Source organism: Hirundo rustica, chromosome Z, assembly GCF_015227805.2.
Source record: "Hirundo rustica isolate bHirRus1 chromosome Z, bHirRus1.pri.v3, whole genome shotgun sequence".
NCBI lineage: Eukaryota > Metazoa > Chordata > Aves > Passeriformes > Hirundinidae > Hirundo > Hirundo rustica.
The window spans coordinates 18,513,902-18,530,102 of NC_053488.1; the positions used below are offsets into that span (position 1 = coordinate 18,513,902).

At 36.1% G+C, this 16,201-nt stretch overlaps 1 protein-coding gene across 1 annotated transcript in view; it reads right to left on the reverse strand.

Annotated features, from left to right (window-relative positions):
* Window positions 1-16,201, reverse strand: part of SLC1A3 (solute carrier family 1 member 3) — a 58,445-nt gene that overhangs the window by 26,178 nt on the left and 16,066 nt on the right. Inside the window, exon 3 of the mRNA XM_040090913.2 lies at window positions 13,143-13,280. Coding sequence (XP_039946847.1) covers window positions 13,143-13,280 — 138 coding nt within the window. The remainder of the gene's footprint in view (window positions 1-13,142; window positions 13,281-16,201) is intronic.

The window sequence follows — 16,201 nt, forward strand, 5'->3', positions numbered from 1 at the left end:
TCTCTCTCTCTCTCTTTTTTTTTTTTTTTTTTTTTTTTCCCCCTTCAAACTAGTAACTGTCCTATCTTGAATTTGAAAGATTTATTTTCTTAATGGATGATGGCCCTTTGCACACATTCATTGGCCATGAGACAGATGTTAGCCAGGCTTAGTAAGAACATATTCTATAACTTGATTTTCAGAGTCTGGGAAATTATGACATACTGAAATTGTAAAATCTGGACAAAGCTGATCTTCAGTACAAGAATGAATTAGTGCATTAATGAAATAGCCATTCATTAGGTGAACTCTTGACCAAAACCTACTCTCTGTCTAGCTCTGAAAAGAAACCATGCTCACTGGAGAAGCTCTGATATTATCTAGGTATTCAGAAATAAGTTAGAAGTGGGTGGTGAAACACCAGAATAAAGCATTCAGCTTTGCATGTGAGTAAAGAGAAGATGAGAGAGCCATTTATGGAGGGAAGAATCAGAATCATTATGTTAACTGTTAACTGTTGTGCAAGTAGTGTGTTTCAAGTGTGGTGCTGTACTTTTGTTTTTCTTATCTACCACCAGTAAGCAGCTGCTTGTACCATTGTCTGAGAATACAAAAATGCATTTATCTGAAAAAGAGTTAATCCTGTTTAAGTATACAATTATAACAAACCAAGGTCTGATTCTGAAAATGTGATGAATTGAGGCATATAATTAAATATTTGTGTTAATGTCCAAAAATCTCTTCACAACTTGTGATGCACTTGAAGCCCTTCAAGATTTTCAGTGAAGTAGAGAGGATGAATATTGCTGGAAGACTAGTACCAGATCTGATAAATCAAGAACTAGAAATCATGTCCTCCAAGTACTGGAATACTGGTTTTGGGTAAACCTCAGTATTTTTTCAAACAAGTGCTCTCTGTTATGCGTTTCTTGAGTTTTCAGAATAGAGTCAGGATCTATTTGTGTGCTTCTTTCTACAACCAGAGGCCCAAAAATTAGTTTGCTTTGATTTTTGACTTCCTGAGATGATGGTTCTTAAAGAATAGCATTAAGATCTGAAAGCTTCTCTTGGCACAAATGTTGAGTTTTCTTTATTTGCATGTTAATTCCTCAGTCTTAGAATTGAATTGCTATCCAACTGTGTGAAACTGTAAAGAACTTTATCTTTTCCTTTTTACAAGTAGTAATTTATTCTCTCTTTTTTTTTTTCCCACATCTCTCTGTACTCCATTAGTTTTTACTTGCTTTTGTAGATCATCATTAGTATATCTTCCTTTGATAGACTCCTGCAGAGAAAAGAGTTTTTCAAGATGCTGTTGATAGAAGGAATACACAGAACCTCTGTGTCTGGTAACCCAATGAACGAAAATTTCAGAGCTTGTCATTCCAGGTGCCTTTCTTGCTAGTTTGGAAGATACAAGTGTTCCCACACTAGCAGGAACTGAAAGTTTGGGTTGTGCTAAACTGCTTTTTCTACTGAGCATGCAAACCTCTGAGGAATTAGTGTTTGTATTGATTGTACATGTCCCTCTTTCCTTTGGCAGTGTTATGCTTTGCAGCGATGCGCACCTGTCCAAAATCAAAACCACTAAAAATACAAACTCTGTTGATGTGAGGAACAGTGAGACAGATAACTCAAGAAAGGACTATCTTGAGGACAGGTTGAGGCCCATTTCTGGAATTCAAATGGCACTTGCTACCTTGCAGAAGCTAATAGATGTGATTTTAGGTAAAGAGGCATAGCTTTGCTGCAGTATCAGTGGCATCATTAAGTCAAACCTGGGAAGATCAAGTCCCAAGAGAATCAGATGAAAAAGGCCTCATGAAATGGAGAAATGTGCCATCAAGGAAGCCCAAGTGAACTGCCTGATGCAGTGCATAGAAGTGGCAGATTACGCCCAGATTCAGCCCAAACTGATGCTTTCTGAGATAAGCCACCATCACAAAACCCCAGTCATTTCTGGGGTCACGAGACTTTTTCACCAAACCTCAGCAGTGTAAAAGCTGAATCCTGGACTCATCTGTGTGAAGAGAAAAGATCTGACTGTGAGTCTGAAAAAGTTTGCACCAAGAGACTTTCCACCCAATTAAAGAAGACTGGCAAATCTGTGAGGACATTCTAGGCTGCAGCAAATACTTTGCAATATTCATGACTGTCTTAGGCATTCCTCCGGAGACAACATTGCAACCAAGGAAAGTTTATTTAAGGAGAAGGTATTCTACCATTCTGCCAGCCATGTCTCTGCAAAAAGTTAAGAACTAGGGAGAGAAACTATGATACAACTAGAAAGCAATTCCTATTGTTGAGGCCAGTTCCTATATATTTGCAATGATTATCTTTTGAGATGTTCTCCACACCATATACAACAGCATCATTTATATTTTGTTGCATCCATTTCTCAAGATCTGAACTGCATGATAGACAATATGTTCAAAAACAACCTGTAAGTAAAGACAAAAAAAAAAAAAAAAAAAAAAAAAAAAAAAAAAAAAAAAAAAAAAAGCACTAGCAGGAGTGTCTGGATGAAAAGAATTCTAGTGCATGAAGAAAATTTTTCACTCCCTGACACATAACTCAAATCCCAGATATTGCTGGTCCTCAGTTATACATGTAGTCTCAACAAATTATTAGAGATTTTTGTTCTGAGTGTTTCTGTTTTCTCCTTTTTATTCTCGACCAGTGAGCTGTGGCATGTGGCTAGAATACTAGGATGAACAATTATCTGGGAAGCCTTCCTCCTCTAGTGGAATCCAGACCCAAGTCTTGAGTCCTGTAAGTCTTGTAGTCTACAGTGGTTTTTCTCATTTTCCATTGCTCAGAATTCAGGTGGAATTTCCATTTCTATCAAGAGCCTGGCTTTTAGTACCTCTGCCTCCAGTTATGGTGATAATGATGAATCTACATTATAGAAGTTTATAATCCAGATACCTGTCTGAAGGACAGTCTGTAGTCGACCCAAAAATTATCTTTGAGAATCAAAAGGAAGTACTATGTTATAGGTCAACAACGGTTCATTATCAAAAAGCAAAAAAAAAGCTGAGTGAAAACAAGGTTAGAGGAACTAATGATAGTATCACAGAACCATGTTTTTGAAAGTGACCATGTTCTGCACGTTCCACAATCATCTATGTAGCTGATGCAGTTATTTAGAAAGTATTTTGTGTCTTGTCACATTTCACAGTGCTGATGGAACAATGCTATGTTTTTTTTCTCCTGGTGTGCAAGTACTTTCAGAAACATTCCTGGTGTTCCCACAATTCAGCCTCAGGAATTTTCCTCCTTGGATTCTTCCAGTTTTCACTAGCAGTAACAGCAAAGACAGACTGACAAGGAAGAAAATGCGATGGAATTGTGCTATATTCAAATGTAGGAAATGAGAATGTGGATCATGGCATTCAAGGGAGAGATAAGGAGGTGAAAGGAGTAAGAAAGTAAAAGCTGATAAATCCTGAAAGAAGCCTGTGTGTACCTAACTATGCCACATTTTCTGTCTGTTTTTTGCTATATTTTGATAATGGGTCTTACACTGTAGCTATTTGTAAATTTCCCCAAAGTGGGATAATTAAGAGCTACCAATACTGTTATGCATATTTCTTTCCCCCTTCCTTGACAGATGGCTTGCTTTAGCTCTTTATTTTGAAGTCAAATTTCATGCCAATGGAGTGAATTAATGTCTGGTTAAGGTGAGATGAATCTTAAATCCTGGAATTGATTTTCCTTGGTTTTGAATGGATTCTTGAAGAGCTTTATACAGTAGTCAATGCCTCAGAGTAATTAGTAGGTGACAGCAAGTGAAAACAGTGAGATACTTTCTTTCTGTTAGGAAAGTCTAAGCAGTGCAAAACCAGCATAAAATTATGGGAAATAAATTATTCCAGTGGTTCCAATGGGTTGTCCGACCTATCTGTTTTCACATTTTTCTGATGACAAGTTCTTACTGAAAGACTATTAGGAACAGAAAAAGATAATCGCCCTTGTCTGCCCTTCCTGCAAAAACAGAGCAGTGGGGTCTAAGGTCTTGTTGAATTGCTAGTTTTACAAATTTATTAGCCAGTGATGACTGTACCTGTGAACTCCCATTTAATTTAATTTAATTTTAATTTGAAACTATTTAATTAAATTATTTTAGCTTTAATTTGAAACTACTAACATAATTGAACTAAATTATGTTATGTGAAAAAGTACTTCCTTTTCTTTAGTATAAACGCATGCTCTTGTGATTTCTTAGGACATCCTATTTTTCCTTTATTATGAAATATAGTTAGGAGATATAGGAATAAATAGCCACTCCATTATAGCTTCTGCATGGAATTAGAGATTTCTGTGGACTTTTACAGCAAATTCTGTGGTTGCACCTTTTTCAAGCCAAAAAAAAAGAAGTCTGTTTAATTCCTCCTTGTGTTTCACTAGACCTTCATTCCAGCCCTGTCACGCTCTCTGGACTGTTCACACTGAGTCAGAACTCCTGCCTGTACTGATGCCCATTTGAGAACTCATGATTAGGTGTGCACATTCCCCTTTCCCAGGTGTATTACTTTACAGTTGACACCATTCTAGTTCATCTGCCAGGTTATCACAGACTCATTCTTGATTGAAGACATCATCCTTTATCATTTCAGTCTTAAATATCCCGAAGAAAATGCTTGCTGTCAGTGTCCTAATTCTCAAAATGCTGAGAGTTGGCTTTGCATTTTGCACATTTTATTGTAGCTGACTTTACAGCTGATTTTTAACATTTTTGGGGTTTTTTTTGTTTTTTGTTTTTTTTTTAATTTTCAGGTTTGCTGTTTTTCTGTAACCAACACATGTTTGTATTAAACTCAAAAAAGTGTTTTGAGTTTTCCCTAATAAACTTTCAGTCCTTCTGCCCTTGATTGAAATCTTAAGAAAGAGACAGTGTGGTTTTACAGTGCTCCACCAGTGCTCAGGCAAGATGCTTTAATTCTTATGTATTCTTTCAAACAGTTTTTGCTTTTTGCTTTGTCAGCTAGCCAAGTATTGATGTTATGCATTTGAACTAAGATATAAAAGCAAAACTAAGTCTTTGTGGGTGGGAGGTTGCTCCTTATTGTTAATTCAGCTGGAATCTTACGCAGAATGCAAATTGAATAAAAGTATAACAACCTGTTACTCAATATTTTGGGCAGCAACTAAAGTTGTATTTTGCAATGAAGTTTAAATCAGCTTTCAATTAAGGACCACTAGCGAAATTGAATTATTTTAGAGAAGCTTTTAAGTTTTGCTATCTTTAATTAGTGTAGACTTTGTTCTAGATAGAACACTGCTGCTGTTTCTGCTGCTCTCAGACACTAAGACTTCAAAAACCACACAGCTCTGCACCTTTTGCTTTTGGATGTTCTATGTCCTGCTTAGCTTTCCTCTTTTATGGTATAAAAAAATTTTATATCATACAGACTATTATTTTATGCAGGAATTTAATATCTGCTGTTATTGCATTTTAATTCTTAGTCAAATCTCAGAATTCACTTAGAATTGTTGTCTCAGGGTCTTTTGAAGCTAGATTTCTGTGCATTCCATTCTGACAAACTGTTTCAAAAAATGGCTCAGAAATAATAAGTTAGAATTTAATTTTATGAACTTTTCTGAAGTCCTTGCTTTTAGTATTTGCATAGATTAAGATGTAAAGCAGTTTTTGAAGAAGACTTTCTACCCCAAAGGTATTTAATGTACATATACTTATGACATGTCATTATGATTTTCTACCTTCCATGTCCTGTAAAATGCTGGGTATTACTTATTTCCTGACTGAATGCCAGCACATTCAGAATCTGTATATCTTTTTGTGTGTGTGTGTTTTTACACAAAAGTTGATGTTTCTAGGTGCTGAATACTTCCTAAGTTTCTTTTTTTCCTTCTTCTTTTTTTTTTTTTTTTTAATGTATCTGCCTGCTATTTAAACTCAATTTTTTAACTTTAAAAATATTTTTCCAAAATATTTAAGGTTTACATGACATAATTATGAACCATATATTGCCCATATTCCCTAAAAACTGCGGAGTGTAACAATATACGAAGGTTCAAATTTTTTCACCTTTGAGTGCCTATATTAATAGTGATTATTAAAGACTATATGCCAGACTTGATAAACATCTGTTTTATACTGAAATACAACTACTAAAAGGAAGGTCTTTAAAATAGTTATGTTATAGATTAATGATTGTACATTTTTTGCTGTTGGCCTGAATCTACCATAAAGATGCTAGTCTGAGATAAAACAGTCTCTGAACATGCATCAATATTTGTAATGTTTCTTCAGCTGTTTTTCAGCTCACAGGGTATTCTGTTTACAAGATAACTGGATTTCTACTAACTTAGCAATTTATATGGCCATACTTTAAGACAGTCTCTATTTTGGACACACACAAGTAAACCCATGAAGTTTCCTTTATTTGTTTTAAGTATATGAATGCTCAAATTAAATAACTGTGTCATCCATTTATGTAAATTGCATATGCAAATACCTAAATGAATGCATGAACTCATGTGTGCATGAAATGTAGAAGTGCATAAAATTAAAGCTGCCAGGTAATTCAGCTTTAAGAACATTGATGTGCTGATAAAGCTTTGGATGGCAGAGAAAGAGGGAAGAGTTACCTAGAAGAAAGGGAAGTAACTTTTAAAATAATATTTTTTGCATTAAAAGAAAGCCATAAATGAAAAAATAATATGCCCCTAGGATGTCTGTGAACTTGTTACTCATAGCAGGCTTCACACTACAGGAGATGTCTACAGAATTCCTCTGTAGAGAGATCCCAATACAAGTACATAGGCAGCTCAAATCCACTGACAATCCAAGAAGTGCTTTACTCAGGGGAAATTTGTTAATTCTTTTCCCTATATCTTGAGTCAGCTGAGATGAATGTAAAACTTTTCATTGATGTGGTGGATATTTATTATTCTGACTTCTAAAAATCTTTCTTTAGACTTCACCAAAATCAGAAAATGTGCTAAACTTTGGAATTTGAAAAATGGGTTCATTGTTCTGGTGACCAGCTAAACTGCTTAACTGTTTCTTGGTTTTTGTGTATGCACTATATGAACTTAATCTGGAATGCTGTATTTCTTACACTTTTCTTAAACACAGAAGTGTTAGATGGACTTTTATTAATGTTTTTTACCTTCCAGCTTAACTGTGAATACCAAGATGTTTCACAGGCACTGATTATGTGTCTGTTCTTAAAGGGAATTACTGCTAGGCTTTTTTTTTTTTTTTTTTCCTGGGAGAGCAGTAACTGGCTCCACAGGTCTGTTCTGCCTCAATGAGAGACTTTCCATCTGTTGAAATTACCATAAATATTGTAGCTGATATGAGATAGCACCTGGGGCCTTGTAGTAGGTGACAGCCTTTTTTCCACAGTACACTTGTCAGCCAGTACAAGGAGAACACAGGAGCTACTTAGAGGCTTCAAGCAGTAGAGATCCTGCTTCAACAAACTTAGATGCATGTTGTTTTTGCAGCCTCTTTTTTGAAGAGATGATGCACAGTTCTCTTTATGAGACCTCCTTATTGTGAAAGGTTAAGATGAGCAAATTCTAAATTCTGGCCCTTTATGTTTACTGTTATTAATTTATTAAGCTAATAAAGGAGATTGCTATTGTAAAAAAAAAAATTAATAGAGGATAGGGGTTTGATATGATTGATACCATTTGCATCTAGTTATTTGTCAAGGACCACTTACTGTCTTGCTCCAATATTAGAAAAACAAATATAAAACCTTATTTCTCAAGTTTAATAACATTTGACTGTTTTCTACAATTATGTCTTTACAGAAGGCAGTGTACATCTGCTGTCTGAATGTGGGAGGCTGTGTCACAGTCCCCTGTCATACAACTTAATTTAAGTCCACCATTATAACTAAAATAGCTATATGGATCTGCTGAGATATGACAACTTAACCTACAGGCCTTCACTAAAATTCCCATCACATACAGTCATCTTCTTTTCTGCCTAGTAGCTATAAAAAACCTGAACACTTCACCAGCACTACATCTGAAAGGAGAAAGAAAGCAGAAATGCAGAAGGGAAACACGGTTTGCCTAAGGTTATACAACATGTCACAGCACTGTCTTTTCACATTTTGACACCTCCAAGTAACATTGGGAAAAAAATAGCTTTTCTGCAGTAGAATATGCTCGTGTCCAGATGCTGCATTTTTCCGGACTTAGGTAAGGGGGTGACTTGGAGACTGTCAAGTTTAGCTGTTTGAATATTACCCTTTTTCACTGGAGTCAATTTTAAACAACTGCAGCTACAACTTGTCTGTTAGCTGTGAACCCTGAGAGTGCTTTGTTTTATTACTCATGTAATTTTGTGTGTCTTAGTTTTATCTCATTGTGAGGCTAGACCTTATTCCTCACTGGATATTTTAAACAGGCACCATTCACTGCATTCCTTTGATAGCTGAACTCAGAAGCATCGTATGCACTTCTGAGGTTACTTAAGAAGATTCCATTCATGGAAATTCCAGCTTTCTGGAATTTGTCAACACTTTCTATAGTTTTTGTAGCAATAACTGCTATGAATATTTTCATAACGTTTCAGGACAAAACTTTGTGTCTCTGAGTCTGCCCCAAACAAAATCCCTTGTGTGTCCTGCAATACTCTGTGTTGTTGACTGTTACTGAAACACTACAGAGGCAGGGAAGTTTCTGTGTCTTCCAGAACCCACTAACAATAGTTATATTATTTGAATTAGCAAGGGGAGTGAATACAAACAAAGATCTTATACAAACTACATATTAAAATGCTCTTCTTCTTTGAAGTAAATTTTCCATACTCATTCTTTTAAACAGGCTTTCCACGCAGCCTTCTCTTTTTTGGCAGGAGATTCACAGGCTGTTTGTACAGAGCTTTCACACAAAATGCTGGTAAGTGGTTAAGACTCATTTGCACCATATTAGCATTACTCCCATAAACAGTTCAGACAATCAGTACTGTCCAGTGCACAAAGTGTTGTACTGGTACTCACAAATGGGGTCTTTGCTTGATTCTATAATTGCTGTATAATCTCAGTTTTACTGTTTCTATACTCCTACTCTCCTTACCTAACTTGGTGTATGTTAGTAAATAAACTGTATACTTACTATTTCTGCAATGTGCAGCAAAAATTAGTGTCAGGTCTTGAATGGGCTTTTCATACTTTGCTATGAGTTGCCAGACAAAGATATTTGAAAGAATTGCACAGAATTTAACACCAGTTTACTTGCATTTAAAAGTAGTTTTCACTATAAAAGTAAATTCCAAGCTCTCAAAATTTTGTGGAAGGAGAAACAATGTCTATCAAACTGAACTATGACTAGCACTGTGCAAAATATTTGCAAATAACCCTTACAAAATTTCTCTAGCTTTAATATTTCTCACTAATACTATGTTAAAGCTATGCTCTTTGTAAAGACTGGTTGTGAATAATTTTTATGGAAGGGATTTCAGGAAACAAATGTTTTTGTTAAGAAAAGATACCTCATTCTGACAGCATTATATTCAGTGAATAACTGAAACATGCAGAAAAAATTTGTGTGCCACTTTTAAGGACTGGACTTTCAATTTCATCGTCATCTTCCTGTAACAGCTCAAAAATGTTAATGCATAGTGTTCATACTGCTGGTGCAATTTTCTCTGGCCTTGGCTATTTCATGATGAGTTGAATTGTTATCATATGCATATATATTTATTTTATATACCTTTTAGGGACAATGTATATTTTAAAATATATGTGTCAAGTAATTTTCATGTCAGATGCTTCAAGTAATGAAATGAGAAAGCATAAAATATTTTTCTCTTACAGCTGCTGCAAATTTAAAACAGAAACAGAGCAAAATTGTCAGCCCTCTGTTTGTATAGAAATTCATATTTAAATTCATATTAAAGATTTGACCATAATACAATCCAAATGGGAATTTATTTATTTGATTATTTATATTTCCTCTCATAGGTCATGTTTTAATTTTCCCTTTGACTTTATATGAGTTCCCCATTGTGAATGCTGACTTAGGAGTTCTCTCATTTTAAAGACTGTAGACAATAAAGCCCAACACAGAGTATGCAGCTGAATTTGTGTCTAGACCACAAAAATAAATAGTATAGACATACATATAATCATATTTCCTATAAACATGAAAAGATGGTGAATGGTATGCAAATAACCTCCATATTCTCCCAAGGAGATGTTAGTACCTGCCTGTAAGACACACATCAGAAGATAAAATCTCATGGAGAAAGCTGCACACTTCCTTGAACCATGGGCAATGGTGGTAAGCCATAAGGCAAATGTGACTGAAAACCTCTGACTGTGATACTGCATTGTTTCTTTCATGAAATACAGAAACCAGGGGTAAAGAAATGTGGCTGGATTGATTTCATCTTCCATAGTTTATTTTCCTGAGGTCTGTGAATAACCATCAACTGTTTATCTGAATAACAGAAGTCTTCAGTTTCTCAATTTATCTTTTATTTATAAACAGTGCATTAACTATAAATTGGATTTTATTGTTCTAATTTCTTTGAGTTCACAAAGTTTGCAAGGGAATGTAACCACCCCCAGCCTATTTCTAATACCACAGAGACCATACTTTATGGTTTTGCCAGTTACATCCATCACACTTGCCTAAATACACAAAGAAACTCAGAATATAATTTCTAGGAGATACTGTCACTCCTGCAAGCAGCAAAATAATTATTTAAATAATTACAAATTGGAAGAAACAAGTATGTTATCAGCATGAACACCTGTATGAGTCACTTTGAAATTAGTTAAGAGGCATCCACTTTGTTCACCAAACAAAATACAGGAAATAAGAGATTTGCCTTCAATATACTGAGTTGTCTTAAAATTAACTTGAGAAGTATAAGACCTTTATCCAATGAATTATCCAATAACATGTAAAAAAAGAATCCAAGCATACATAAAATTGCACAGTAGTACACCTGCAAAGATTATATTTAAGTATTTTGATGTTCACTAATGCCTGTATGTTCATTTGTGTATGAGAGTTCTGAATCAAATATGTAAAAACATCCTTTTTACAGTGTAGAAAACAGGATTTTCCCATAACTTTTAGAATAATTAGGAAAAGTATTTTATTCCCATGAGAAAGAGTAGAGTCCTGCTATACTGAAGGATTCTTAAAAAGAAATTAAATCTGCCATTTGTGAATTGCATTGGGTTTTCTCTGATTGTTCCCTATCCAACTAAAGAAGTCTAAAATATTGTTCTTCACCTTGAAATTTACTGCCTATACTTCAAACGGTACTCTAAGTATAATCCACTTAATATTATAAGACACTTGTATGATAATAAGACTAATCTTACCGATAGAAAAGATTTCTCTTTGCCAAATGCTTTTTTTATAATAAAGGAAATGATTGTTATGAAAAAAAAGGATAAAGGGCTTTAAAGGGAAAGAAATATACATCAAAAAGAAGGGTATTGTTTGAATCCAGAGAATGAAAATTCTTTTCAGAATAGGATTACTTGGAAACTCAATTTTCTGATATTTCACAAAATCTCTACTGAGACCTGATGACACAGAAAATGACCTTGTTTCATCAAAAGTCTAGCTCCCTGTGATGCCTGTAACTCTCTAAGATGGATTTGATGACCTTTATCTGAGTGAAGTTTTTAAACTTAGATTATTGAAAACCATTCAAATCCTTGTATAGGATGATCCCTAATTTCCTGATTTACCTTGAGCTCTCTCAGAGAACCAGTATGACTACAGAGTTACAAGGAATTGAGAATTCATCAGGTAAATACTTGCGCAGTAATTTGTTCTGCAAAATTTAGCAGCAGCGCCAGTTGACACTGAAAAAGGGTAAATCTCTCTCCTCTTCTACTTGTAATGGTTCTTTTATCAGAGTAAACTTATAGTCTCTGGATCAAGGTAGTGTATTTGTGGTTTAGATCCTAGGATAGTGGGTGATTTTAATTAAGTTCTCCCAGCTGATTTGTTGATAGACTAAAATCCATGCCTTCTTTTCTTCAGATAATTGATAGAATAAATACATCACAGATATATTCTAAACATTCATAACAAATCTGAGAGGTCTTCCATGGAACTTGGGTGGAATGCCAAGGCAAAAAATTAAGAAATTAAATATTATATCACTACTTAGAGGAACAACTTGGTAAAGAGCATTCAAAGCTTATTAGAGCTGCTAACCAAAAGACAACAAAACAGAACTGATGGAATTAAGTTCCTTCCAAACTTTCTATTCTATCCCATCTATCCCCTATGTGTGGACCCTATTGGAGTGGGTCCTTTCCATGAGGAAGTCATGAAAATGATCAGAGGACTGAAGTACCTCCCTCATGAGGACAGCCTTAGAGCATTGGGGTTGCTCAGCCTGGAGAAGAGAATGTTCCAGGGAGACCTTAGAATACCTTCCAGTACCCGAAGAGCCTATAAGAGGCTTGTAGTTATAGAAGAGGAGATGGCTTAAACTAAATGAAGGTAGGTTTAGATTAGTTACCAGGAATAAAATCTTTGCTGCTAGTGCGATGGGGCACAGTTTGTCCAGAGAAGCTCTGGGTGACCCATGCCCGGGAGTATTGAAGGACAGGTTGAGTAGGGCTCTGAGCAATCTGCTGTAGTGGAAGGTGTCCCTGCCCATGGCAAGAGGGTTGGAACCAGATTTTTAAGGTCCCTTCCAACCCAAACAATTCTATTACAGGATTCAATTTTTTCTAATCTATTGCCGGAAGACTAGGAGGGCAGACAGATGTTTTGCATATCTGTGGTTACAGGCATGTGCTATTGCCCACAATCAACAGTTTCAACTTTCCTGGGTTTTGGCACTGTGTTTTTGAGATATGTTATCTTTGATAACAATAGGACACTGTGGATGAAATATCTGTTCAGAAAATAGAAGAGAGTGGAGTACAGAATCAGCTTCATAGCTAGTAGTTGCTTGTACTGTTAGTCTGCCTATGAATTTGGAAAAGCATCTTTCAGTTTCTCTGTATATTAATTCAAACCTCTTATTACATTGTCTCTAAAGCAGCAATAGCAACACTATGTCTTTCTGCAGGTTGCAGCAATCCTAGGACACAGAATGTTCACTTTTTAGATTTTGGGGTGTGCATCTTTATAAAATTATTTAAAAGAGGGTGTGTGGGGTTGTGTTTTGTTTTGGTTTTGTTTACCTGTGACTAAACTGGATACAATTAGTGGCAGGACCAGCATCTGCAGCATTCTCATGAGTAGCTCTCCTGGAAACGAAAAGTACTTCACTTCCCGATAGCTCATCTTATATGATCGAAGAGAAAATCCCAGGATTACACCTGAAGGGAGGGAAAAGATATCATTAGTCAGTCTTTCAAAGAAGCAGTAAAGTAACATCTGAACATGAACATCTATAAAGTACTTACTAGACATATCTAATTGTAACCTGCATTTTTACTACATCGATTTACTTTCTCCAGTATCATCTACTACTATGAGTAGCACTCCTGAAAATATTAAGTTATTGTCATGGTTTAGGCATGGTGTCCCCAGTTTAGTATTCCCAGTGAAACACTGCAAACCGCACCCCACTTGCTCAGTCCCCTTCTCCCCTTCTCCCTCCCCCTGTGGTGGAATAGAGAGGAGAACTGGAGGCACAAAATGTAGATATCATGCATGGAGACAAAAACAATTTACTGAACACAGCAATGAAATAAGAAAAAGAACAGTAATAATTTTTATAATGAAGTGTACAAGAGGTGAATGATTCACGCACAAGTGCTCACCATGCAGAAACCACCAACATGCTCCAAGAACCAGAAGGTTCCCCTGACCCCAAAAACGACATCACATGGTATAGAATAATCTCTGGGTCCTGGCCAAACCTCCTCCTGGCTACTGCAAAAATTAACCCTCTCCCAGCCAGAATTAGGAGAGTTATTCTGAAGATTTTTTGTGCTGCTTTTTTTTAAAACCTGGATTACTGTCAAAGGTATACCTTGAGTGCTAATGAAAAGGAAACAATCCCTGCTACTGCAGCCAAATGTCTTGAATTCCGGGATCTTGAGTGTTATCATATATACAATTCATACACATAGTAGCTACCAGTCTTCAGAAGTCTTGTCCATGCCTGTTTACTCTGTGGGGCCTGATCCTGCAGACGTGCTTCAGATTGAAGTAGATAACCAGGACAGACTCCTTGAGTATTCCCTTGTGGTTTTGTCTTTTCACAGTCAAAAAGAGCAGAAGGTAAGTATCTTTACACATGCCTACCTTTAGGAATACTGACACTTGCAAAGAAGCAGATAATCAGTGTTGAATGACCTTACTGGATGATTAAGTGGTGGGTTTCAGTGCCTGAGGGACAGAAGCAAGGGAACGCCTAGGTCCATTTATCTTACTGGGTTAATGAGGAAGATAAATGATGCTTGAAATACATTTACAAATGGAAGCCGTAGATGAGTCTGTGTGTGGCAACCTAAACTCCCCAGCTACAGCTTTGAAGATTTTGTCCTGTATTTGACACCAACTGCTTTGTTTGCATATTTGTTTAGTTATTTGCTTAGCAGACATGACCAGTTGCAATTTGCAATTGTTAAATGACTTGGTGCCTATCTGGTGTAGAACTTCTACACCCAGCCAAATAACACATGGCTTTATCTGGAACACATAACCATAGAGATCGTGAAACTCATCTCTCCTTTCCATTCATGACTCTTCCCCATTGTTTAGCAGTGGGATTTGGATTAACTGTGTGTAGAAAGCCGGATCAGAGGACTGATCCTGCTGCAAACCACAGTGGGTTTGCAGCAAAAGAATTTCTTTTACTGAGTTTAATTTTCAGCTAGGTCAATTCCCTGACGCAATTATTTTGGATGGCTGGACAGGCGTTAGTGCCTTCACTGATAGACATGTGCCTTAAAAAAGAGTGGGATTGCTCTTTTTGAAAGATAGGCAGACTCAGGTTTCATAAAACATTTTATGAAATTGCTCCTCAGTGATGTCAGGCAGCAGAGCATTCCAGCTCCATTCTAGATCGTTAGAACTTGAGTACGCCCTGAAAATGCTGTAACATTGAACAATTTTGACAACAGCTAGTACCAATTCTTAGTCACTTCATGGCTTTGCCTTTATTTAAAGACAGATTTTTGATTGGTACTTCCATAGAGCAGATAATATCTTCATGCTAAATTTGACTGGCTAAAATATGTTGTCATGCCTCCTACACCAGACTGTTGACATATGTTGGTGAAAGGAAACATCTGTAACTCTCAATTTAGTGACCTCTGTTTGATCATGATTTAGGGACTTCAGGAGGTTGGTTAAGCTAGAGAAGTCCAGAAATGTCTTGCGTAGAGAATAAAATAGAATGGTGTTCTAGATTATAGTGTTACAGGATGGAGAGAAAAGTAATTAGAGTACAAATGACACCGAGCATGGAGTTTGCGTTATGGAAGAGTGACAGGACTAGAAGGCATTTGGTTTCGTTTCATTCAGGTTTTGTAGTTTCAGGTAGCTAAAGTGAATTTTGCATAAATTGTTCTCTTTTGGGGGGTAAAATTTCATCCTAAAATGCATATAAGAAGGGCCTCTGAATTTTTCTTGTTTAAAAGACCTGCTTAAAAGTTTCCCTTCTTTTAAACAAAGTTTTAAAATCTGCTGCTGCATCACTCATTATTTTCTTTTTATATGAGAAACACATTTCTCAAATATAAAGAATCCATCTGGACCTTTTGTTTCTGCACTTAATGAGCACTACGTTTTGACAACTTGATAACAAGCAAACAGAACTAGACCAGTTTCTTACTTAGGACACAGTTCTGCAATTAGTTCCACATGAATTAATCCCTACACAAGTACAAAGCCTCACTGAGGTTGGTAAGGGTTTCTGAGGCTGCTATAAGAACTAGTCCTTATGCTATGCTCTAAGGGCTTGATTATCTGTTCCACTACCATATAAGCAGTAGCGACCTAAGATGGCAATTTGAATGACTATTATTGGTAGTGAGAGTGAGTTTCTGAAGTTCCATGTAAACCTGTTGAGCCAAAAACTATTGGCTTTTTTTGTCCTAACATGCCCTGTGCATAATTACAGGGTTTCCCAGCACTGCAGTTTACAGAAAGAATTTCTGCAATGTGAGAAAAAAATGTGCCCTAGTAGTGTATTATGTTGAAATGGGTCAACACATAACAGCTACTAATTCTTCAGCCTTAATCTTAGCACTGCTATTGATTGACCTGTATGCAGTCATGCCCAAGA